At 41.9% G+C, this 25,790-nt stretch overlaps 1 protein-coding gene across 1 annotated transcript in view; it reads left to right on the top strand.

The window, feature by feature from the left end:
- MYO5C (myosin VC) overlaps positions 1-25,790 on the top strand; it is a 108,209-nt gene that overhangs the window by 56,581 nt on the left and 25,838 nt on the right. The window contains exons 21-34 of the mRNA XM_068992431.1: positions 592-757; positions 2,023-2,169; positions 4,095-4,259; positions 5,515-5,608; positions 6,452-6,515; positions 10,629-10,809; positions 15,235-15,328; positions 15,616-15,679; positions 15,759-15,839; positions 17,251-17,431; positions 19,149-19,242; positions 19,979-20,042; positions 21,850-22,018; positions 25,318-25,405. Coding sequence (XP_068848532.1) covers positions 592-757; positions 2,023-2,169; positions 4,095-4,259; positions 5,515-5,608; positions 6,452-6,515; positions 10,629-10,809; positions 15,235-15,328; positions 15,616-15,679; positions 15,759-15,839; positions 17,251-17,431; positions 19,149-19,242; positions 19,979-20,042; positions 21,850-22,018; positions 25,318-25,405 — 1,652 coding nt within the window. The remainder of the gene's footprint in view (positions 1-591; positions 758-2,022; positions 2,170-4,094; positions 4,260-5,514; positions 5,609-6,451; positions 6,516-10,628; positions 10,810-15,234; positions 15,329-15,615; positions 15,680-15,758; positions 15,840-17,250; positions 17,432-19,148; positions 19,243-19,978; positions 20,043-21,849; positions 22,019-25,317; positions 25,406-25,790) is intronic.

The raw sequence follows: 25,790 nt of genomic DNA, 5'->3' as shown, positions 1-25,790 counted from the left end.
AGATAGGAGTTGACAAAGTTTTTCTGTAAGGGCCAAATACTTGGGCTTTTGGGGGTCTTGCAGTTTCTTTCACAACTATTAAACTTTACCTTTGTAGCATGAAATCAGTCATGGGCTATATGTAAATAATAAGTGCAGCTATATTACAACAAAATGTGATAATAGCAGGTGGGAGGGTGCAGCTGTGGCCCCAAGGCCATAGTTTTTCAACCCCTGATCTGGAGGTGCCAGCATGATCTCCCACATGAATCACTGGATGAGTGGGCAAGTGCAATGCCAAAGCACAGTTATGTTGTTACAGCCTTTGTGGGTATGTGAGTGATGGTGAGGTGATCGGCCTGAACGTGAAGAGTGGGAAAGTTCCCCTGTGGTGCCTCGTTCCTGGAACAGATCCATGTTCGGATCAGGATGGAAAGAAATAATAACACTGATCTTGACTAGACGTTAGCGCAAACCATTCCAACGTTTAATGCATAATTTGCAGAACTTCGGAATATGCCTCAGTTAAGAAGTATTGTGCAAGCTGGTTGCTCTGGGGTGGAAGTCAGTGCCACATTGGTAGCAGGTTTACTCTGCATTCTTTTAATCAAGGAAAGCTGTTACTGCCACTGCCTTAAAAGAAGTGTGGGCAGCCATTGTCATTCAGAAGTACTGTCGAGCGTATCTCGTCCGCAACTTGTACCAGCTGATTCGTGTGGCCACCATCACCATCCAGGCCTACACCCGAGGATTCCTGGCAAGGAGGAGGTATCAAAAGGTATGACTTTCTGGGATATGAATGTCTGTTCATATGTGTCTGCTGCAGCTAGGATTTGGTTATTGTTTCCAAAGTCTAGGTAGGAGAAAATATCTGCAAGTGATGCTACCAAAAAAGGATTAATTTCCGAAACATACAAATAGTTTATACTACTAAACACAACCCAGTCAAAAAATAGGCAGAAGACCTAAACAGACATTTCTCCAAAGAAGACATGCAGATGGCCAAGAGGCACATGAAAAGATTCTCAGCATCACTAATTATTTAGAGAAATGCAAATCAGAAGTACAGTGAGGTAGCACCTCACACCAGTCAGATTGGCCATCATCAAAAAATCTACAAATAATAAATGCTGGAAAGGTTATGGAAAAAAGGGAACAATCCTACATTTTTGGTGGGAATGTAAATCGGTGCAGCCACTATGCAGAACATATGGAGGTTGCTTAAAAAGCTAAAAATAAAGTTACCCTATGATCCTGCAATCCCGCTCCTGGGCATATATTTAGAACCAATTCTAATTCGAAAAGATGCACCCACCCCTATGTTTATAGCAGTGCTGTTTACAGTAGCCAGGACCTGGAAACAACCTAAATGTCAATTCACAGATGAATGAATAAACAAGACGTGGCACATACATGCAGTGGAATGTTATTCAGCCATTAAAAAAGTGTGAAGTAATGTCATTTGCAGCAACATGGATGAGGCTTGAAATTACCATAGTAAGTGAAGTAAATCAGAGAAAGACAAACATCATATGCCATCACTTATATGTGGAATCTTTTAACATGATGCAAATGAACTTATTTACAGAACAGAAATAGACTCACAGACATTGAAAACAAACATAGGGTTAGTTACCAAAAGGATAGTGGGAGGGGAGTAGAAAAATTAAGACTTTGGGATTAACATATATACACTTCTATATATAAAACAGATAAACTACAAAGACTACACACAGAATATACCCAGGGAACTATATCTTGTAATAACCTATAGTGAAAAAATCTGAAAAAGAATATATATATGGGTATAGCTGAATCACTTTGCTGTACACTTGAAACTAATACAACATTGTAAGTAAACTAGAGTTCAATTTTTTAAAATCTGAAAACAAATAGGTAAACAGAATTGTGTGGGTTGATTACAAAAAATTGGTATTTCACCTTGTAGGAGTATTCTGGTAGTTACATCTCTCAACACTGAAAGAGTTGATGAGAAAAAACAGGGGAGACCCATTTTGCATTTCACAAAATCTTCTTTTAAAGATGCTGAAGGAACACAAGGCTATGATCCTTCAGAAATATGCCAGGGCATGGCTGGCCAGACGCAGATTTCAGAATATCCGACGATTCGTGCTCAACATTCAGCTCACTTACAGAGTTCAGCGTTTGCAGAAAAAGCTAGAAGACCAGGTAAGTGTTCATAATGCATCCTTCATATTTACGCTTTCTAACAGATTTTAGTCCCAGACCAGTTCCTTAACTATGCTGTTGATGAAATAAAGTTATTTTAAGGCAAGACAAGAAAAATTGAACATAAAATTTTCTCTGCCATTTGAGCCAAATGTTATCCCCTTTAGTGAACATTGCGCATCTGCACTATACAACAACTGGGTCCCCTTAGAAGACAAAGAAATGTCTGTTTAACACCCCTCCCCACCCCCACATAAGAAAGCAATTTCCTTCAGGTACCAACTAGCAAGGTAGCTCCTTAAGAGATAAGAGTCTGCTCAAAGCCTGTAAGGGGTCACAGTGATTCGCTACTTGCCTTGCTGGACTGTGTAAAATATCAGTATTTTACTTTGATGTATAGCCCTTTGTCTGAAAAGCTTATATACTGGTGTTTTGATCTCTTAACAGGTGGAACAGTCACCAGTTTTCTGAAAAACTGTCTCCTGGGTTATAATCCTCAGGTTGACTCAAATAAAATACTTTATTTCTTTTTTAGATTGACTATTGATTAATTAATTTTTTGTCAACACTGTTAAGATTTATGCCCATGATAGGAGGTTTAAACAGTTTCTATGGACTGCCTGAGCTAGGAAGCAGAAGTACACTGTAAAGGGCTGATACACACGAGTGTGTAGGTTGCACACTGCACAAGGGCACTTGCCCAAGAAAGGAGGTGGAGCTGAAGTCCAGTGTAACTTCACTTGCCGGCCCATGTGTCTTGGTGTAAAGTTGTACTGCCTTGAGGCATGAGTGTCTTTTTCTAATTTGCACAAAGATGCTACCTTCATGCCAAGCCATGCTCCCTCGGAGCTGCATTGGCCCAGAGGAGTTGCCATTTGTTACTTCCCCAAAGGTCCATGTGGTCTGACTACAGCTCTGCCTGGTTTGGGAAGATTCCCCATTCTGTTCCTACTGATAGGAAAAAAAAACACCCCAAACTCCATACACCCTCAGTCAGTGTGGGAAGGCTGTGTCCAGGAATGTGTCCAAATCTATAAAACTCACTCCTGCATCTGTCTCAAGTAATAAGCAGATTCTCCTCCGATAAACTTTAAATGTAGCGCTAAGCAACATCATAGGAATCCTTGGTGAATGGGTGAATGTGCAAACCAGAAACTTGAGGTTTTGATACGGTTTCCCCTCCCTGTGTCGTTGTGCAGCAGTCCTGCATATTATGTTGCTGGTATGGAACAGCCCTGAAAAACAGCCCTGACCAGCTGGGAGCAGGGCCTGTGGGAGACCCCACACTGCCTGAGCTCCATTCCAGGTACTCATGTCCTAGGGCTGCCAGGATAAGCCAGCACAGGCAGGGCAGCTTAAACAACAGATATTTATTTTCTCACGGTGCAGGAAGCTGAAAGTGTAAGATCAAGGTGTTGGCATCTTTGGTCTCTTCCAAGGTGTCTTTCCTTGGCTTACACATAATCTTCTTTCCTGTGTGTCTTCATGTCATCTCCCCTCCCCTCACATCTGTCCTAATCTCTTCTTATAAAGACACCAGTCATACTGAATCAGGGTCCACCCATATGACGTCGTTTTACCTTAGTTACGTCTTTTAAGACCAAATCTCCAAATACAGTGACATTCTGAGGTACTGGAGACTAGGAATTCAAAATGTGAATTTGGGGAGATGAAGAGGACCCAGTTCACCTCACAGAACTAGGGTTGTCCTGGAGCTCCAGGGTTTGGACCAAAAGATCCACCAACTCAGGAAAGCATTTGCCTGAGCAGCTCCGCCTCCCTTTTCTCACTGGTGAAGTTGCTTACAGGCCACTGTGGTCAGTGTAAAAAAAACCTCCCACTTCGATGAGAAGTTGCGAGAAGCTAATGGAATAGCTTGTTTATTTTGGATAAACCCCTAAGTATCTGATGTTTCTTTCCTCCAGAACAAAGAGAACCATGGGCTGGTGGAGAAGCTGACCAGCCTGGCTGCCCTTCGGGCCGGTGACGTGGAAAAGATTCAGAAACTGGAATCTGAACTGGACAGAGCGGCTGCCCACAGGCAGAATTATGAAGAGAAGGGGATGCGATACAGGGCTTCCGTGGAAGAGGTCTGTGCTGGAAATGACTGTGGACGTAGCTTGTGAGTCTTTCTGTGGAAGAGATCACGGTGCAGCATTTCCCACAGAGATGACTTCTGCAGAGAAATCAGATTTTGCTGTTGGCTTCCATTACCAGAGAAAGCCTGCATTTTAGAGGAGGGAGATCTGAGGCCTAGAGTCGGGGGAAAAGGGGTAGGGGGAAGAGGAGACCCGTGCTTCAAGAAGCACACTGTAAGGTTTTCACTGCCTTCCGCTTGTGTGAAGTGATGGAGGCCCTGAGAAAGGGCCCTAGTCAATGTTTCCCTCTCATCCAGCATGACCTTGGTCTCCTGTCACTTGTCCACCTGACATGCACCCTGGAAGCATCATCCCCTGAGCAGCAGTGCAAAGCGTGGGCAGGTTTGCATCTCCGTGTCGTAGTAAAAAGAGCAGTAGATGTAAAAACCAGATGTCCCAGGTTTAGATCTTCTTTGTCTGGGAAACTTGGACAAGTCGCTTACCCTCTCTGAATTTTAGTTTCCTCGTATGGAAGATGGGAATAACAAAAAGGGACTAACAGAATTACTGTGAGGATAAAATTGTCAGGTGAAATAGTTTAGCCAAGTGACTCATATAGCCCTGCAAAAGCGTGAGCTGATATTTTCAGGCCCAGTATTTATTACTATCCATTCTGCACCTTCTAAAGTCCCACAACACCCAGAGTGGTGACAGCTTGGAGTCCTCAGGCATCCCTCTGCCCTTCACATGACCAGGTGCCCGGCTGCACCAACACAGAGGCTGGCATCTCCCACACTGCCAGTCACCAGCCATCAGCACCCAGGGGCCCCCAGCTGCCAGCCCAGCAGATACTTTACTGGAGAACTACTGTGATCATATGTCCTTCCTGAGTCATAAGACTCGAAGTGTGAATCCACTTTATATCATAAATTTCCTACATTAAATGTATTAATGTGTTAATACCCTGGCTATTTTTAGCCAATAAAAAGACAGAGGAGTTGCCTTGACTTTGGGAAGACCTTGGATTTGGTTCTTTCTCCTTGATTTCAGCCCTTGTTGGATGAGGCTGGGAACTAGTGTCTATTGAAGTCACATGGAGCCCTTGCATGTGGAGCTAAACACAGCGTCTCGCAGTGGGCTGCTGCCAGCTGTTACCTATGGATGGGTGCCGAGACCGAAAAATAACTAATTTAAAAATATGCAGGCAATGGTGATGAAGCTCAAAGCAAGGTTTTCAAAAAACCATTTTTCCCCTTCCCTTTGCTAGAAACTGGCAAAGCTTCAGAAGCATAATTCAGAATTGGAAATACAGAAAGAACAAATACAGCTGAAGCTTCAAGAGAAGACTGAAGAGTTGAAAGGTAAAAAAAAAAAAAAAAGAGTTGAAAGGTAAAGCCCAAGGTGGCCCGATGCACATTCACTGGGTCACAAGCCTAGTCCTTCAGGAAACAGGCACCGGGCAGGAATCGCATTCCAGGCTGAACCGGAAGGATGTGGTATAATGAGAAAACTTTCCCTCCACAGAGAATAGCTGTATTTAAATTGTGGCAACTGTACCCTGCAGGTTCACCTGGCTTGTTTCCAACTTTTATCAGAGCACAATAGTCCCTGTCTGTGCCTCAGAATCTCCTGGGCCATTTGCAAAGTACAGCTGGGTGGGCCATAAGCCTGGAGCTGTTCTATCAGAAGATGGAGAGGGAGTGATGACTGTGGGTGGTGGTAACAGGGATCATCCAGAATCTCATTTTTTAAAAATTTTATAGTCATCCTCGTGCATTGTCAGGGCAATGCTGGGATAATGTTTGTGGCTTGCCAAGGATTTGCACTCAAATTTTAGCTCTGGCCAAGTTACCCAGTGTAAGTGGTACCCAGTCCTGGCCCTGAACAAAGATGCCTCCTTAGCACTGAGCCACGTCAGCCCTGGGCTGTCAGGTGCAGACCCTTGGGACCAGCAGTGTCAGTTTCCTTTGGCGTGTGGAGCAGCCATCCACAGCCTAGCTTGTCTGTCTGTACTTGTCCAATTCAGATTCTAATTGCAGAATTCTAATTTATAAAAGATGACAATTACACTCTCATCTTAAGTCCCATTAATAATAAATACCACCTGATTGTTCTTACATTCTTACTTTCTTAAATGTGGCATGAAACAATCGAGGCATTGCTTTTCACACCTATTTCAAAGAGCGTTCATTCTCTTTTCACAGAAAAAATGGATAACCTCACCAAGCAGCTCTTTGATGATGTACAAAAAGAAGAACAACAAAGAGTGTATGAAATCTCATTTGCTTTAAAGCCACTGCTTCCTTCTCTCTGCTGTTTTCTAATTTGCTTCTCAGCTTGCAGGTTGCAGATCATAGACACAGGAGAGCACAGTGTGGATATTTTTAGGAAGTGAGAGACAGCTTTGTGAGAGCTACCTCCCCAAGGGTGCACATTTCAGACACTGCACAGGTTCTGGAGTTATGGGCACAGTGGACCACTGGGAATATCTTGCTTTCTCTTTATTACCAAGACAGAAGTTCAGAGACTGCCACCTTTTTCAGCTTTCAAGTCCAAGGATGAAAATTATTGCCTCTTAAATAAACCGTCCTTCTTTGCCCCCACCCTCACATTGTATCTGTAAACTTGACTCATGTCCCAGACAGTAAGGCATGTAACTTACCGCACAAAAGTTAAGGCAGGTCTAATAGCTCATGTAGCTCAATGTAAAAAAAGCAACCCAATCAAAAAAAATGGATGGAAGATCCGAATAGACATTTCTCCAAATAAGACATACAGAAGACCAAGAGGCACATGAAAAGATGCTCAATACCACTAATTATTAGAGAGATGCAAATCAAAACTACAATGAGGTATCACCTCACACCGTTCAGAATGGCCATCATCAAAAAATCTACAAACGATAAATGCTAGAAGGTATGGAGAAAAGGGAACCCTCTACACTGTTGGTGGGAATAAAAATTAGTGTAGCCATTATGGAAGACAGTGTGGAGGTTCCTTAACTAAAATTAGAGCTACCATATAATCCAGAAATCCCATTCCTGGGCATATATCTACAGAAAACCATAATTCAAAATATTATATGCACCCCAACGTTCATAGCAGCACTGCTTACAACGGTCAGAACATGGAGGCAAACTAAATGTTCATCAACAGAGGCGTGGACAAAGAAGGTGTGCATATATATATATATATGTACAAATAAAAGCAAAATAATGTCATTTGCAGTGACATGGGCCTAAAGATTGTCATACTGAGTGGAGTCAGACAAAGACAAATAGCATATGATAATACGTTCATGAGGAATCTGAAAGAATAATACAGGTGACCTTATTTATGAAACAGAGTCACAGATTTAGAAAACAAATTTACAGTTACCAAGGGGGAAAGGGATAAATCAGGAGATTGGGATTGACATATACTCACTACTGTGTCTAAAATAGATAACTAACAAGGACCTACTGTATGGCACAGGGAACTCAGTGCTCTATAATGATCTATATGGGAGTAGAATTTGAAAGAGAGTAGATCTGTGTAACTGGTGCACTTTGTTGTACAGCAGAAACTAGCAGAACATTGTAAATCAACTATACTCCAATAAAAATTAGTTAAAAAGACAGGTCCCCATAACCTTGAACTGTACCAGCTCCATATTTCCTGTCTCAACAAACGCTTTGCTAAGATCTAAAGGCTCCAGTCTGTGCCGCTCTCTCTTAAGGAGTAAATTCACAGGTCTTCAGATCTCCAGATAGGGCTGCATGGCAGAGTGCTGGAAAGAGATGGAACATTCTTGGCATCTCTGTTGGAGGCTAGATGGCACAGTGTTGTCTTGGTGACAGCATATACAACTTTCCTGTGAAGTTAGTTAGCAGAAGAACCTGGGTCTGGATGAGGGGGCCAGGATGCCGAGAATCAGGGGAGAGAGTGTCACTGAAGAACTCCAAGAGTTAATGTATACATAAAGTGTTTCATGATCCTACATCAATTTTTTTTCTTTTGATGTATGTGTGTGCATATGTGAAAGTGGCTCAGTCCTGTCCAACTCTTTGCAATGCTTTGGACTGTAGCCTGCCAGGCTCCTCTATTCAAGGAATGTTCTAGGCAAGAATACTGGAGTGGGTAGCCATTCCCTTCTCCAGGGGATCTTCCCAACCCAGGGATCAAACCCAGGTCTTCTACGTTGCAGGCAGATTCTTTACTGTATGAGCCACCAGGGAAGTCCTTTTGATGTGTAGTTGATTTATAATCCTATTTTAGCTTCAGGCGTACGACATAGTGGTTCAAAATTTTTATATATTATGCTCCATTTGTAGTTATTATAAAATGTTAGCTATATTCCCTGTGTTATGCAATATATCCTAGTAGCTTATTTATATCATACACAGTAGTCTGTACCTTTTAATCTCCTTCCCCTTTCTTGCTTCTCCACCTTCCCTCTCCCCACTGGTAACCACTGGTTTGTTTTTTATGAGTCTGTTTGCTTTGCTATATTCATCTGTGTTTTTTTTAATGTTCCACCTGTAAAACACAGTGTCCTTTTCTGTCTGACTTATTTCATTAAGCATAAGATCCCTCAGTTTCATCCATGTTGTTGCAAATGGAAATTTTTCTTTTTTATGCCTGAGTAGTGTTCCACTGTGGAGAAGGCAGTGGCACCCCACTCCAGTACTCTCGCCTGGAAAATCCCATGGATGGAGGAGCCTGGTGGGCCGCAGTCCACGGGGTCGCTAAGAGTCAGACACGACTGAGCGACTTCACGTTCACTTTTCACTTTCATGCATTGGAGAAGGAAATGGCAACCCACTCCAGTGTTCTTGCTTGAAGAATCCCAGGGACGGGGGAGCCTGGTGGGCTGGCGTCCATGGGGTCGCACAGAGTCGGACACGACTGAAATGACTTAGCAGCAGAATTCCATTGTATATGTGTACCACATCTTCTTTATGCATTCATCTGTTGATAGACCCTTAGATGGCTTCCATAACTTAACTATTATAAATAGTGCTACTATGAACATTGGGGTGCATGTATTCTCTTAAAATAGTGTTTTCTTTTTCTTTGCATATATACCTAGGAGTGGAATTGCTGGATCATATTTACATCAGTTTTTAAATAGGGCTAGTTAACTTTTAAATAGGGCTATTTAACAGACTTTGAAAAGTCTGTTTTTCCATTAATTCTTAACTTTAGAAGAGAGGAGCTCAGCTCTTGGCATCTCCTGGTCATCTGAGGCCACTTAGGAGCGATCATTTCAAGCAGGGGCTAGAGAGCCAGCCTGAGCCAGCCTGAGCTCTTTACAGTCCCCTTCAGCATTCTCCCACAGCTCAGTGTGGTCCCTGGTCAGCTGACTGGGAAAAACTTGTCCCATCACAACCCTCTAGAGGCTCAAGAGTCCCACAGTCAGTGGGCACACTCCCGGTCAGCTTACAAGTCTTAGACTACAAGTCTTAAGATTCTCTTTACATAAGATTTCTGGTTGCAGTTTGCTTCTTCAAATGTATTTTCCTGGACTCTTAGGAGCACTGTAGTTTTTGTTTTGTTTGTTTTTTTTTTTAATCTGAAAACAAAGTTTAAGTGTTTGTTAATATCTATAAGAAGAAAAGAAACAAAATCCTATTGGGAATATGACTCTTTTCCTCAGGATTTTCCCCATTGTACTATAACAGTAAGTCATAAAATGGACTGAGTTGACAGCCCAGCAGGTGGGAAGATGATTTAATTAACTCACAGAGCTCCTTGGACAGCTTCAATTCTGACTGGGCCCCTGTGGGCTGTGGGGGGCTGGTCTAGGTTCTGTATCTGTCTGGGGTTATTTTCTTGGGCACTTACCCTGTATTTAATTGCGCGGTCTTCTTACAAGGAACTGGCTTTCTGTGGCCTTTGGGGTACCTGGATTTGCTGCAGTTTATTCTAAAATGTTTGACAAGCTGGACCCTTTTCCTTATTAAATGTCCATATTAACCTGTTTAGGACTAAGCCAAGCTGTTCCAGGATCCTTGATTCTAGGCAGGAGGCAGGACTTGGCAGAATGTGCCAAGGTGTTTGCTGAGTAAAGTGGTCCCTTTAGGGGGCCACGTGGAACCAGGGTGGCTTGGGGGCTATAGTACCCCAACAACCATTGAGTCTTTATGTTCAGCCTCCCTCTCCTGTGTTCCCCGTGTGTGATCACTGTAGAGCCGCACTTCTCTGATTCTGAAGATGTAAGAAGCTGCCTTAACCTAAGGGGACATAAAAACAGTCTTATAAAAATAATGCCACCATCCTCACAATAGGTCTTCACTTGGCTCTTCCTTTCTGAGTCTCCTCTTATTTCCAAAATGATGTGTAGTTCTAATTAAGGGTAAAGACCTTAGAAATGGTTCAAATTTTTCTTCTGATGCTTAGATTCCTTGAAAAAAGTTTTGAACTGAAAACACAAGATTATGAGAAGCAGATCCGGTCTTTGAAAGAAGAAATTAAAGCTCTCAAGGATGAGCAGATGCAACTGCAGCGTCAGCTCGAGGAAGAGCGGGTCACCTCTGATGGCCTGAAAGGGGAAGTGGCCCGGCTGAGCAAGCAGGCAAAGGTAGGACTCCTTGCTCTTCCACGAGCTCTTGGCTGATTTGTCTGACCTGCACTAGAGAGAGCAGCTTCACGTCTCCTCAGTTCAGTTCAGTTCAGTTGCTCAGTCGTGTCCGACTCTTTGCGACCCCATGAATCGCAGCACGCCAGGCCTCCCTGTCCATCACCATCTCCCAGAGTTCACTCAGACTCAGGACCATTGAGTCAGTGGTGCCATCCAGCCATCTCATCCTCTGTCATCCCCTTTTCCTCCTGCCCCCAATCCCTTCCAGCATTAGAGTCTTTTCCAATGAGTCAATTCTTCACATGAGGTGGCCAAAGTACTGGAGTTTCAGCTTTAGCATCATTCCTTCCAAAGAAATCCCAGGGCTGATCTCCTTCAGAATGGACTGGTTGGATCTCCTTGCAGTCCAAGGGACTCTCAAGAGTCTTCTCCAACACCACAGTTCAAAAGCATCAATTCTTCGGCACTCAGCTTTCTTCACAGTCCAACTCTCACATCCATACATGACCACAGGAAAAACCATAGCCTTGACTAAATGGACTTTTTTTGGCAAAGTAATGTCCCAGCTTTTGAATATGCTATCTAGGTTGGTCATAACTTTTCTTCCAAAGAGTAAGCATCTTTTAATTTCATGGCTGCAGTCACCATCTGCAGTGATTTTGGAGCCCCAAAAGATAAAGTCTGACACTGTTTCCACTGTTTCCCCATCTATCTGCCATAAAGTGATGGGACCGGATGCCATGATCTTCGTTTTCTGAATGTTGAGCTTTAAGCCAACCTTTTCACTCTCCTCTTTCACTGTCATCAAGAGGCGTTTTAGTTCCTCTTCACTTTCTGCCATAAGGGTGGTGTCATCTGCATATCTGAGGTTATTGATATTTCCCCCAGCAATCTTGATTCCAGCTTGTGCTTCTTCCAGTCCAGTGTTTCTCATGATGTACTCTGCATATAAGTTAAATAAGCAGGGTGACAATATACAGCCTTGATGTACTCCTTTTCCTATTTGGAACCAGTCTGCTGTTCCATGTCCAGTTCTAGCTGTTGCTTCCTGACCTGCATTCAGGTTTCTCAAGAGGCAGGTCAGGTGATCTGGTATTCCCATCTCTTTCAGAATTTTCCACAGTTTATTGTGATACACACAGTCAAAGGCTTTGGCATAGTCAAGAAAGCAGAAATAGATGTTTTTCTGGAACTCTCTTCCTTTTTTGATGATCCATTGCATGTTGGCAATTTGATCTCTGGTTCCTCTGCCTTTTCTAAAACCAGCTTGAACATCAGGAAGTTCACAGTTCACATATTGCTGAAGCCTGGCTTGGAGAATTTTGAGCATTACTTTACTAGTGTGTGAGATGAGTGGAATTGTGCAGTAGTTTGAGCATTCTTTGGCATTGCCTTTCTTTGGGATTGGAGTAGGATCAGCTAAAAACATCTAAACTTGTTTCTCCCTCCATTTTTCAATGCAAACCATTTTAGTGAGATTGGAAAATTTTTAAGCTTCCACTAGATACGTGAAACACATGTTAGTAGAATAATTGTTACAATTACACAAATATCATCTGTAATCATCATGGAATAGCCATGCATAGTTTAGAAGATATGTCATGGACTCATATCTGAATTTCTTAGCAGAACTGCCCATATTCTCTGGGCTCTGATTTCCTATTGTTTAAAATAGTAGATTGGACTGTGGAATCCAGAAGGACCACAATATACCTGTGAGCCCTTCATCCTTGGCAGCCAGGTAAGACTGATGTCAATCTGGGAGTCACATCATCTGGCTGCACTTTGTGTCTCATGAGATTACGTGGCTGCCCTTGGGGTGAGGCACCAATATTGGCCACTCACTTCCTCTCTGGTGGCTAAAACTATGATCTGAACTCTTCAGTGTGGTATATGAAGGAGATTAGTCTGATTTTCAAAGAAAACAAACCCATTATCATCATTTATACCTGTTATAATAAGCCTATAGGTAAACACCTATACCTAAATAAGGGCTTCCCTGGTGGCTCAGTGGTAAAAAATCTGCCTGCCAATGCAAGAGATGCAGGTTCAATCACTGGGTCTGGAAGGTCCCTTTGAGAAGCAACCCACTCTAGTATTCTTGCCTGGAAAATCCCGTGGACAGAGGAGCCTGGTGGGCTACAGTCCATGGGTTGCAAAGAGTTGGACATGACTGAGCAACTAAACAATAATAGGTAAATACAGATATGACTTGGAACATTTACTTTCACAATACAGAGAGTGGAGCTTGAGGATGGATAGTCCTAGGTCCTGGCAGCTCACCATGTGACCCTGAACTATCCATGTAACCATTTTGCATCTTCAGTTTTCTAGTCATTCTACTCACTTCATAGGCATGTTACAAGGGTGAGGTCATATATGTAAAATGATCAAAACATGCCAACTTGATCTCCTTTTTCACCCACTGTGGAAACAAGAGCTGTGTAACCTTTAAACACTTAGGCTAACTGAGAAAATATCCAGAGATGCGAGTGGAGTTCGGGGGAACATGGATACAAGTGTGCGTATGGCTGAGTCCCTTTGCTGTTCACCTGAAACTATCACAACATTGTTAATTGGCTATACCCCAATACAAAATGGGCTTGCCTGGTGGCTCAGATGGTAAGGAATCTGTCTGCAACACGGGAGACCCAGGTTCTGTTCCTGGGTCGGGAAGATCGCCTGGCGAAGGGCATGATAAGCCACTCCAGTATTCCTGCCTGGAGAATTTCATGGACAGAAGAGCATGGTGGGCTACAGTCCTTAGGGTCACAAAGAGTTGGACATGACTGAGCTTAATGATTAGACAGTGTAAAATAAAAAATGTTTTAAGGGCTACACAAAAATTCACCAGTTTTGATAACTGTTTTTTTTTTTTTTCAGTTTCACAGGCAATATTTTATCTGTCCCAAACACTGTTACACCACACTTCAGTAACAGAAGCTGTAGGTTATAGTCTATACATATATTTTCTCCTTGTTTTTTAATTAAAAATAATAATAGCGATCTAGACCAATGGCTTTCCTGTTTCAATCCCCACCATCCTTTAGTTATAACTCCATGAATTGGTAACATAAATGGAAGCGTTCCATTGTTAAGTGATGCTTCTGGGAGGTGCTTACTTTCAAAGATAAGGTGTATACCCTTTTCTCTTCCACTTCCATTTCTCTATCTGCCACCTGGAATGTGGGTCAGAGACTGGGGTTCCAGCAGATATTTTGAACCACAAGAACAGGAGCTGCTGAAGGGATAGTGGAGTAATTGAGCTGGAAATTACCTGGGGCCATTCTCTCAGTCTTGGATTTTCTGTGTTTTAATCAGTAACAAAAAAGGGCACATCTCATTTTTATATTAGCCAAACTTAATCTTAATTGATAAGCCTTCTTAAGAATTACCATCAATTTAGGGAGATCATATATATAAACGTCTGGCCTTACATCAGTTCCAGCTCATCTCTGAAAATTGTACCTAAAAATTGAGTCATATTAAACTAAAATACTTTGACTATGTTTTCTGTTAAATGCTTGAATTTTAAAGCACATCCCTCCCCATTTTTAAGGCAAGGTGAATATTCAGCTCTGTTTATAAGTACATTTTAAGGAAAAGTAATTTAAAAGCTTTTGTGTTTAATGATACAAAGAAATAGCAATCAATTTTTAAAGATGTTGTGAGAGTCAGTTGGACATGACTGAGCTCAATGACTAGATAATGCAAAATTAAAAAAATTTAAATGGCCACACAAAAATTCACCAGTATTAATAGTTTTTTTTAAAATACACACTGATATGACAACTGTCACAAGAACAGAAAAAAATATCCAGGAGGGGTTATTCATCTCTGTACAGCTCCCACATCTACACAAGTACAAACCTGAGCTCACAGGTGAATACAGGCAGAATGCAGCCTCCTCCCCACAAGCAGCCTCATCCCCATCCTGGACTCGGGTCATGCCCTCACTCCCAACTCCCACAGACCCAGGGCGCACCCTGGTCCTGCCACTGGGTCCCATCTAAGCCTCGCTAGAGCCTAAACCCTAAATAGCTGATGACTTTGCCTACTTTTTTATGTGCAAGATTTCATCATACAGTGAGAGAGAACTTGGCCCTTGTGCCTGGACTTCTCTCAGCTCCCTCACCTCCCCTCCCCACCCCAAGTAGTAAGGGGTTACTTTTTCCCTTTATGTAGTAGAGGGGCTAACTCTATTGATACAACCAAGTACATGTGAGAATAAGAGTAGCTTAGATAGTTAAACAATACTTTATGGCCAAACTTTATGAGTAGTGATGGTTTAACAAGATTTTAACTGAGAAATTGCAGTGAGGACAACTTGCATAGATAAATATACAGTAATAGTGTTCCCTTTGTCTGCTGTAAATTGTGACAGCTGTTTTTTCTTCACATGGTCCTGTCATTGCTGGGATTCAGACGACCTCTGAGTTTGAAAAGGAGATAGAGTTACTTCAGACACAGAAGATAGATGTGGAAAAACATGTGCAGTCCCAGAAAAGGGAAATGAGAGGTAATGAAAATATGAGTCACTGAGTCCATGGCAGGCAGGCTGAATGCATCACAGGTGTCTCCACTCAGGCAGTGTGTCCTTTGGCCTGAGGCTCGTTGGTTGGGTATATGGAAGGTTGAATAGTTGGTTGGCTTCATGGTTGGTTGGTTGGATAGCTAGTAAGTTAGCTGATGAGATGGTTAGCTAGAGAGTCTGTAGGGCTAGACAACTGGGCCCTAAAAAAGGAAATGGGAAAATAGAAATTATGCAAAAATGTAATTTATTCCAGTTCTGCCTTTTCCCCTCAGAAAAGATGTCAGAGATCACCAGACAACTTCTTGAGAGCTATGACATTGAAGATGTAAGAAGCAGGTAATCATTTTTGCGTGAACAAGTATTTAGAAACACAACACACGAGAGAAATGATTCTCTCACCCTCCTCATGTTTCAGGCTCTCTCTGGAAGATTTGGAACATTTAAATGAGGATGGAGAACTTTGGTTTGCTTACGAAGGACTAAAGAAAGCAACACGGTGAGAAATTTCCCTCAGGACTTTTCAGAGACAAAATACTATTGCAAAGTAAAAAATGTACTTCTCATAGATTTGATAGACAAAGTAAATTCCTTACAGAATGGTCTAATAATCGCTGGGATGATATCTTCGAGGACTGAGCAATTAGTGTAATAATGAAGAACAATCTCTTTGTGGGATAACTGGCCAAGTAGTAAAACACATAACCTATACAATGAAAACTGATTATAGCAAACAAGTTAGCCAGTGTTGCTATAGATATATTGTTGTTATTGTTTAGTTACAAGTCATATCTGACTCTTTGTGACCCTGTGGACTACAGCATGCCAGGCTTTCCTGTCCTTCACTGTCTCCCGGAGTTTGCTCAAACTCATGTCCATTGAGTGGGTGACGCCATCCAACCATTTCAACCTATGTCACCCTCTTCTGCCCTCAAATTTTCCCAGCATCAGGGTCTTTTCCAGTGAATCAGCTCTTCGCATCAGGTGGCCAAAGTATTGGAGCCTCAGCTTCAGCATCCATCCTTCCAATGAATATCCAGGGTTGATTTCCTTTAGGATTGACTGGTTTGATCTCCAAGGGACCCTCAAGAGTCTTCTCAGCACCACAATTCAAAAGCATCAATTCTTCAGCACTCAGCCTTCTGCAGTGCAGGAGACCCGAGTTCAATGCCTGGGTTGGAAAGATCCCCTGGAGAAGGAAAGGGCCACACACTCCAGTATTCTTCCCTGGAGAAGCCCATGGTCAGAGAAGCCTGGCAGGCTACAGTCCATGGGATCGGTAGAGTACAACACAACTTAGTGACTTCACCACCAGCCTTCTTTATGGTCCAACTCTCACTTTCACTTTCCTAGATATATAGATGTGTTTAAGATGTTTGCTTTCTTAAAAATTAATAAACTATTCTTAGAGCTGTTTTAGGTTCACAGAAAGTACAGAGATTCCTCATATACCTCCTACCCCTACACACAGTCATCATCAACATGTGTCACTGGAGGGCACATCTGTTAGAACCGATGAACCTATACTGACACACCATTATCACCCAGAGTCAGTAGTTTACACTAAGGTTTACTCTTGATGTTGTACATACTATGGGTTTTGAAAAATGTATGGTGACATGTTTCTTTATCGTTGCATCAAACAGAGCGTATTTTTAATTATTAGAGTAGAAACATAATTTTAATAATGTCTAAAAATGTTTTATCACCCACTACATGTTAACACTACATAACATCACATAGCTGGAGTTTGTGATTATACATTACTCATTCCATAGCCTGTAACCTTTTGTACGCAGGTAAACTTTATGTGCTTTGCACCTGGCTCTGATTGTGGGTTTTCATAACTGCTGAGAGTCGTCATCAGGATAAAGACCATGTGGTTAACTTCTTGACCATTCTTCCCACAGCGTTTTGGAGAACCATTTCCAGTCCCAGAAGGATTGCTATGAAAAGGAGATTGAAGCTCTGAACTTCAAAGTGGTGCATCTAAGTCAGGAAATCAACCACCTGCAGAAATTATTTAGAGAAGAGAATGACATCAATGAAAGTATCCGTCATGAAGTTACCAGGCTAACATCAGAAAACATGGTATGATCTCAGCCTTTATTCTAGAGATGTTATGCTTTAGTGAAGTAAAGTTCAGTGTCTCAGCGGGAAAACAAATTACATTTTCTAGGAGTGAAATAACTGGTTCAGAAGATAAAACTATAAAATTACACCAGCCTGGAAAGCATTTTGAAAGTGTTTACCATAGGATGAGTCTGAGTTCTGTGATTTGTGTGTGCTTTTAAATTTATATATGTTAAATCTAGCCCTAACCCCTTGGAAAGTCACAAAAAGCATAAAGATAAAAAGGTACCTCTTGAGAGGGGCTTGCATGTAGAAAGTCAGTTGCCCTCTTCTAACTCTTCATCTCACTGTTTCAACAACTTCCTTCTTCCATGATGCCTGCTCTTCTCCACTGCATTTGTCTAATTCCTCCTTCTCACTTTTATCTACTGGTATGAAGGAATGCCTTAGGAATCTAATTATCAAAAACATGCCTTTCTTAACCCCATACCCCCTGCAGCCACCGCCCCATTTCTCTGGGGGACTTGGCCATACTTCTCCATGCCATCTGGCTGTGGTATCTCCACTCACCTCCTGTTTGTGGCCACCCCGTGCTGCGGTGTGTCCCTCCCTCTAACCCTCGTCTTAATCTCTCTGCAGCATTTGGTAATGTTTTTAATCACTCCATCTTCCTCTTTATTGTTCTCTTGGCTTCCAGGACACCATGCTCTCCTGGGTTTCTTATCCCACCTCACTGGTTGCTCCTTCTCAACTTCTTTACTGGCTTTTCCTCCTCTGCCTAGCCTGGGAGTATTAGGAAATCTCAGGGATGTGTCAGCAGGTGAGGAGAAATGACCCTGGGCACAGCAGATGTGTTAGTTAAGGACCTGCTCATTTTTATTTACTCCTTGGCTGAAACTTTAATGAGGAATTTGCAGTGAGATCCGATTGCAGAATCAAGCAAGTATTTTTCATCTTGACTTCAGAGACACAGGTGTTTTCATAAACATGTACAATTTTTAAAAAACCTCTCCTTACCTGATTATGCTCAGCTGGTAAAGAATATGCCTGCAATGTGGGAGACCTGGGTTAGATCTCTGGGTTGGGAAGATCCTCTGGAGAAGGGAAAGGCTATCTACTCCAGTATTCTGGCCTGGAGAATTCCATGGACTGTATAGTGCTTGGGGTCACAAAAAGTTGGACATGATTGAGCGACTTTCACTTTCACCTGACTACAAGTGGAAATGGTGGACATTTAAACAGCATACAGTTAGACAAGGACAGAGGATAATGAAACTTATTGGATCATTCCAGACCTCTGATAAGAAAGCAATGCGTGGCCTGGAATTCACAGGGCACATCTCCTTGAGATGATTCTCCTATTTCTAGATGAGGAGATGATGTCTCTGAACCAAAGAGACTGGTTATCATTCCTCCCATCATCCCTCCCTCATCTCAGCAGAGAATTCCCATAAGTCCTCGCAGATGGTACCCCTCCAGGGGCCCTCGGGGATGTGGAGGGTGCAGCTGGGTGAGAACCTCACACTGTGAGCATGCTGGTATTTGTGTCTAGGTCTTGAGGTAAAAAACATGATTTCATCCTAATACCTTGGCTAGCTGTCTTACATAACTATACTAGACGTATGTTCCATGGGGTTAAAGATCTAGGCAGTTTAGTTTGCTTCTGAGCAGCTCTGGGATTTTAAAGTTCATACATCAAAGTGTTTCATATTCTAATATTTCCAATTCTCTGAAGATGATCCCAGACTTTAAACAACAAATTTCAGAACTGGAAAAACAGAAGCGAGATCTTGAAATCCGCCTGAATGAACAAACTGAAACCATGAAAGGTAATTGGAACCCTCATGAACCTGCTTTTAGAAAAGGTTTCCTGTTGGGGGAAGAGGTGGTTAGGGAGTTGGGGATGACACATGCACAGTGCTGTATTTAAAATGAGTGAACAACAAGGACCTCCTGTACAGCACATGGAACTCTGCTCAATGTTACATGGCATCCTGGATGGGAGGGGAGTTTGGGGGAGAATGGATACATGTATATGTATGGCTGAGTCCCTTTGCTGTCCACCTGAAACTGTCACAACGTTGTTAATTGGCTTTACTCCAATATAAAATTGAAAGTTTTTTTAAAAAAGAAAATGGTTTCCTGTATCCAGGAAATGACCAAAAGGTCATTGTCAAACTGATTCTCCATGGACTTAGACAGGTGACAAATATGAAAGTGGGATGTGTGGAGAGTACAGTAAGATTCATAGGCATTTGAAGGCAGCAGCTGCCTCCAAGGAAGCCCTGTTGACTTTAGCCAACTCAGATCTCGGGCTCCAGTGTTGCTTGATATTCCTATTTTTAAAGAAAAAATGGAAATCCAGGGTTTTATGTGAAAAATCACAATTTTAAAATAATGGCTTACGAAGTTTTTAAACATTGTTCAGACCAAATGAAACATAATCTCTAGCTGGGTGCATTTTAGAACCCCTGATAACTGAAAATATGATCAAACCCAAATCAGAATGCAGTTGTATGCCCCCCCCCACCCCCTGCAAAGGACTGATAGCTCTTCTTGTCTTAGGGAAACTAGAAGAATTATCAAATCAGTTGAATCACAATCAAGAAGAAGAAGGAACACAGAGAAAGTAAGTGTCAACCTGCATGTACCTCAAGCCCACACTTGTGTAATGCTTTGCTTTTCTGAAATTGTGGGAGATATCAAAGAAGGTTATTAAGCCACAAAAGCAAGATACTCTTAAGGTATATGATTCATTAGACTTCAAGTGTAAAAATAAATACTTGTGTACACACACACACCCTCCTCTGGGATAATGTACAAGAAATGAAACATTGGTTGCCTGCAGGAAGGGTAACTGGGTGGCTGGTGCCCAGAAGATGGAGACTTGCTTTTCAGTGTGTAACCTTTTATGCCCTTAGAACATTATGCCATATGCATAAATTATATCTTCAAAAAACTGATAAAATAATACCATAAGAGAGAGAACAGTGTTTCTCTCAGCAGGCCACTTAGGGTGAGGCTTAAAATCCATTTTGATAGAGAATCTTCATTTGATAACCACCCCCCCCCCCCGCAAATTACATCCTGACCAACAGAGCACCTGGTGGAACCTTGTGAGAAAAATGTTTTGTGGCCAGCTTGTTGAGAAACTTTGTGTAAATTTTTTTCTATTAAAAATTATTTTAATAGAAATTTTAACCATTTCTCTGGAGAAGCAGATAAAAGAATAATCAGATAGTGGTGTTTTAATTCATTTAAAACGCACATTGAGTATTGACAAATACACAAAGGTGCGAAGGTGAGTGAGGCATTTGCCCAAACCCTCAATTTTCTCAGTGTCTTGTGTCCCAAGATTCTTACCTGTGTAATTTACTTCCACTAATCACTGAACTTCTTCCAGTCAATCAGAGTGGTGAATTCCCTCAGTCATATTCATGTACAGACACAGAGTGCATGGGTTCTTTCCTCTCTCTTAGAAATATAGAAAGATTATGCATGTCCTGCTGACTTTTCCATCATGGAGAAGTTGACAAACATTCATAGAATCACTGGATCATAAGTTTAAAACATTTTTAAAGCTTTATTTTAGTTCAATTCTTTCATAATAAAATCTAGATTTAATTATTTGTATGTAACTCAAGTTAGAATTGTAATTTTAGAGCTTTACCTTCATTAATAGGGTACCATTTTATATCCTAGTGTTTTTCCATACCACATAACGTTGCTCATATCAAATAATATTTTTATAGCTTAGATTAGATTGTGCTTTTGTATGGTAAAAATATTTTGGAAAATTTTATAATCTTTTGAAAAGTCAGTTACCCTGACTTCTTTACTGTGAATTTTATTCACAATCATTTGGTTATCCTAATCAGATTAAAATCAACTCTCATATTATTATTTATCATCAGAGGAATAGATGTCAAACTTGGCATTCAGGTTCCATTCCAATTTAAAAATCATCAGGATACTTAATTTCAAGAAAAATAAATAGACACTCTACAGCCCAGAGAGAATTTCTTCACTGGGAGAGTCGGAGCCAGGTGTAGGAAAGTGGTGGGCACCATTTTGGTACTCTGGATGGGTTCCCTTTTCTTCTCTCTCTGATCCCTGGATTTTTGAGTATCTGAACCCAGGCTTTTCACAAAGGAGATAATGACTAGGCTTTTGGTCATAAGGGTATGAATGGGTATGGATGTCTTATGGGAGCCATCAAGGGGTGTGGGTTTTTGAGGATGAGAACTTTTTATCAGGTTAAGAGACTGAAGCAGCTGTGGACTTTTATACCCCACTAACCCTGGTCTCTTCCCCCCACTGTGAGTACTCCCCTATTCAGGTACAATTTGTTTTACACTTAAGTTGGCCAAACTATTTTTCCACTGATTTTTCATGATGGTCAAACTGATACCAAAACTTCCTAATCCTTTCCTCAGGACTGTAGAAGCCCAAAATGAAATACATACCAAAGAGAAAGAGAAGCTGATGGATAAGATTCAAGAAATTCAGGAGGCCAGTGAGCACTTGAGGAAACAATTTGAAACTGAAAATGAAGTCAAGAGTAGTTTCCAGCAGGAAGCATCTCGTCTCACTATGGAGAAGAGGGTGAGAAGTTTTCTAACCTGTTGATAAATGACTGCCTGTGTGCAGGTATCACTGAAAGGGGGGACAGGCCACCCCAAGCATCTAATGAGTAGCATCCACCTCTCACCAGAGCAGTGTGTTTCCTTTTCTCAAAAGACAGATGGCCTCTGAGCTTACAGCCACTGCAGGGGAGCTAGGGGATTTACGCAGGCTGAGAGAGGACCAGTGGAAGGTCCTGAGCATTGTCCCATGGGCAGTGCTTGTTTGAGATGACAACACCCTTGCCTGGAGCATGTTGAGGATGCCAGGCTGATATGTGACCTTCTCTGAACAAATCTTACCCCATCCAAGACCTCTGCTTGCTTCTGGGGAAACGCTCTTCCCATGATTTTCAGAGTCAAAGTGTTCTTCTATGAAATGATCACAATAGTAGGTGGCTAACTTTTTAAACTGTGAAAGTATTCATCCAGTTATAAATGCCCCTGTCAAAATGGCATTTGGCAACTCTGTTAGCTCCCAGAAATTCTTCTGAAATTGTATTGGTGTGTGAGACCCACAAGGATGAGCAGCGCCAGAGCAGCAGATGGAGTGGTTTCCTGGGAGGTAGATGCTCTCAGGCACCTCCCTGACCTGGCAGCCTCCAAGACCGTGACCAGGTAAGGGCTCCCCCAGGCAGTGGTCAGCTGCACGTGTCCACTGGCTCTGCTCCTCCTCGTCAGGCCCGCCCTGCTTCCTGTCTCACTAGAAAAACATGATAGGGTAAAATCACATTTTGCAGTGTCAGAACTTAACTTAAAAGGGTGGTTATATACATAAAAAGAGGAATGCAGAGAGTTTAACATTTAATAGGAAATAGTACATTCTAGTCAGATGATCCAGGTCATCACTTGGGTGATGACCATCTTTTTCGAGAGGGGTACGCCTTTCTCAGAGAATAGGTTTCTCAAGTCACACCATTAAGGATAGTCTTACTGAATTTAGGGACCATCCTGATCAAGTGTGACCTCACATTGATCCTTGGTTTAATTGCAACTGCAGAGACCCTATTTCCAGTAAGGTCACATTCTGGGGTACTAAGTGGATATGAAGGTTTTTTAACTTTTTATTTTATATTGGAGTATAGCCAGTTAACAATTTTGTGATAGTTTCAGGTGAACTCTGAAGGGACTCAGCCATATATATATGTATATTTATTCTCCCCCAAATCCCCCTCCCAGGTAAGCTGCCACACAACATTGAGCAGAGTTCCCTGGGCTATACAGTAGGTCCTGTTGGTTATCCATTTTAAATATAGCAGTGTGTACATGTCCATCAAAATGGATATGAATTTCAAGGAGACACTGTTCAGCCCACTACATGATCCTCTGAATCAAAGAAAATCATTTATTTAAAATTGGAAAGAAAAGTTTAAGCAATCTTCTGTTTATCAAAGAAATAGCAAATTAAAGCTAGGTGATTTGCAAATAATGGAGATCTCATGGGGCTGGTGAAAACACCCTGAAGTACGCACAGCCACACATGATTTCGGGGGATAAAAATTGATGTGAGCTTTCTTAGGGGCAATTTGGAGGCAAATATCAGGAACCTCTGAAAGTGCATTCCCTTTGACTTAGTGATTCAACTTCTGAGATTCTGTCCTAAGTAGATAATCAAATATGTGAACAAGGATTTTCATCTAGAATGGTCAGCATAGTATTAGACACAGCAAAAAAGAAAGGATGCCCAGCTGTAGTGGGTAGATTAAATTATTGTATATCAGAAGACAGGTTGGTATATTATCAATGATGGAGGAAATATCTGCACTATAATGAGGAACAGAATTTAAAACTTTACAAGCAGTCTGACCCAATTTTATAAAATGGATATATGCCATATTAGGAGGAAAAAAAATGAAATAAATCAAAATGTAAACAGTGATTTCTTCAGGTTCTGGATTGATGGGTGACTTTAATTATTAGATGTATTGTAAAATAGGCTCAAATAGGAGGGAAGAAACTGTACCCACACTCCCACATGTGAGGCCAGATAAAGCTCCTAACATGTTTAGCCAGGGACATGACTATAGTAGGGAGAGATAGCCATGAGTAGAAACAGCACAACTTCGCTGGGCTCTGAGAGTCCCCAGAGGGCCCATGGCTGCAGGGACTGACTGCAAGGTGGGAATTGCTGGATCAGGGAAGCCTGAATCCTTTCTGTGTCAAAGCCCTTGGAGTTCAGGAAGAACCTGAATACTCTCTGCCCTTTATAGGAAATATTTATAGGTGTCCAAGACTCTTCTGGTTCTTGAGCCAAATTCAGCATAGGCAGGGCCACCCCCTTTATCAGGAAGGAGAGGCAAAGCCGGGACCCAAATCTCTGAAGCCTCTCTGCCTTCAGCTTCTGACATCAAGAGAGCGCATTTTTACACCTGTGTGTGAAAAATTTTAAACTCTCTACGATGGGCATGGCTTTATCAGGGAAAAATTAGATCAAGATAAATGTGGTATATCCATACAATAAGATAGTGTAGTATTCAGTTAAAAAAAAAAGGAGTGAAGTACTGGGAATTCCCTGGTGGTCCAGTGGTCAGGCGGAGAAGGCGATGGCACCCCATTCCAGCACTCTTGCCTGGAAAATCCCATAGACGGAGGAGCCTGGTGGGCTGCAGTCCACTGGGTCGTGAAGAGTCAGACACGACTGAGCGACTTCACTTTCACTTTTCACTTTTATGCATTGGAGAAGGAAATGGCAACCCACTCCAGTGTTCTTGCCTGGAGAACCCCAGGGACGGGGGAGCCTGGTGGGCTGCCGTATATGGGGTCGCACAGAGTTGGACACGACTGAAGCGACTTGGCAGCAGCAGCAGCAGCCAGTGGTCAGGACTCAGTGCTTTCACTGCTTGGAGGAAACTAAGATCCCACAGCCAAAAGAACAATGAAGTACTGAAACCTGCTGCAGCACAGATAAACCTGGAAAGCATTATTCCAAATGAAAGAAGCCAGACACGAAAGGCCACATATTCTATGATTTAATTTATATTAAATATCTAGAATAGGCGAATATGTAGAGACAGTAGGTAGATTAGTGGTTGTCCAGGGCTGGGAAGGAATAGGAGGGCAAAGGGGTGCCAGCTAAAAGTTATATGTTTGTTTTTAATGTGATGAAAATATTCTGGAATCAGATGGTGGTGATGGTTGCACAACTGACTATACTGAAAATCATGAGTGTACACTAATTGGGTGAATTGTGTGGTATGTGAATTATAGCTCAGCAAAGTTCTTACCAAATAGTAGAATTAAGATGCTTCTGAGCTAACGTCCTCTTTCTTTCGATTTTTGTAGGATCTTGAAGAAGAGTTAGACATGAAGGAAAGAGTGATTAAAAAGTTACAAGATCAAGTGAAGACTCTTACCAAGACAATTGAAAAAGGTAGAAAAACAACATCCACGTTCCAATTTTTTTGAACTTTCAGCTAAAGTTTACATGTGTTGACATATTATTTCCTGATGTGGTCCAAAGAATTTGAAAACTAAAGAAATGAGTCTCTGCTGGTGTGCTTGGGGCTCAATGATGGGATAGTGGAGATCCTTAGAGGCAGGCAGGTGGCTCACCACCTCTCAGGTGATACCAGATGTGCTCATGTAATTGTAAGGGGTACCCTGGAAGGAATGCTTTTAACCTCTTTCTCTGTTAACTCTCTCATTGTAAAAATGGAACTGTGAAAAAGTTTGAGATTTAACTGCTTTAAAGTTTATTTCCTCTCTGTTATATGGGGTCAATATCCTACTTTCTATTAGAAGAAAAGATACTAGAT

This window comes from Capricornis sumatraensis, chromosome 2, assembly GCF_032405125.1.
Source record: "Capricornis sumatraensis isolate serow.1 chromosome 2, serow.2, whole genome shotgun sequence".
In the NCBI taxonomy this organism is placed as follows: domain Eukaryota; kingdom Metazoa; phylum Chordata; class Mammalia; order Artiodactyla; family Bovidae; genus Capricornis; species Capricornis sumatraensis.
Note: the sequence above shows the minus strand (reverse complement) of the source record. Positions and strands in the feature narration are given on the sequence as shown.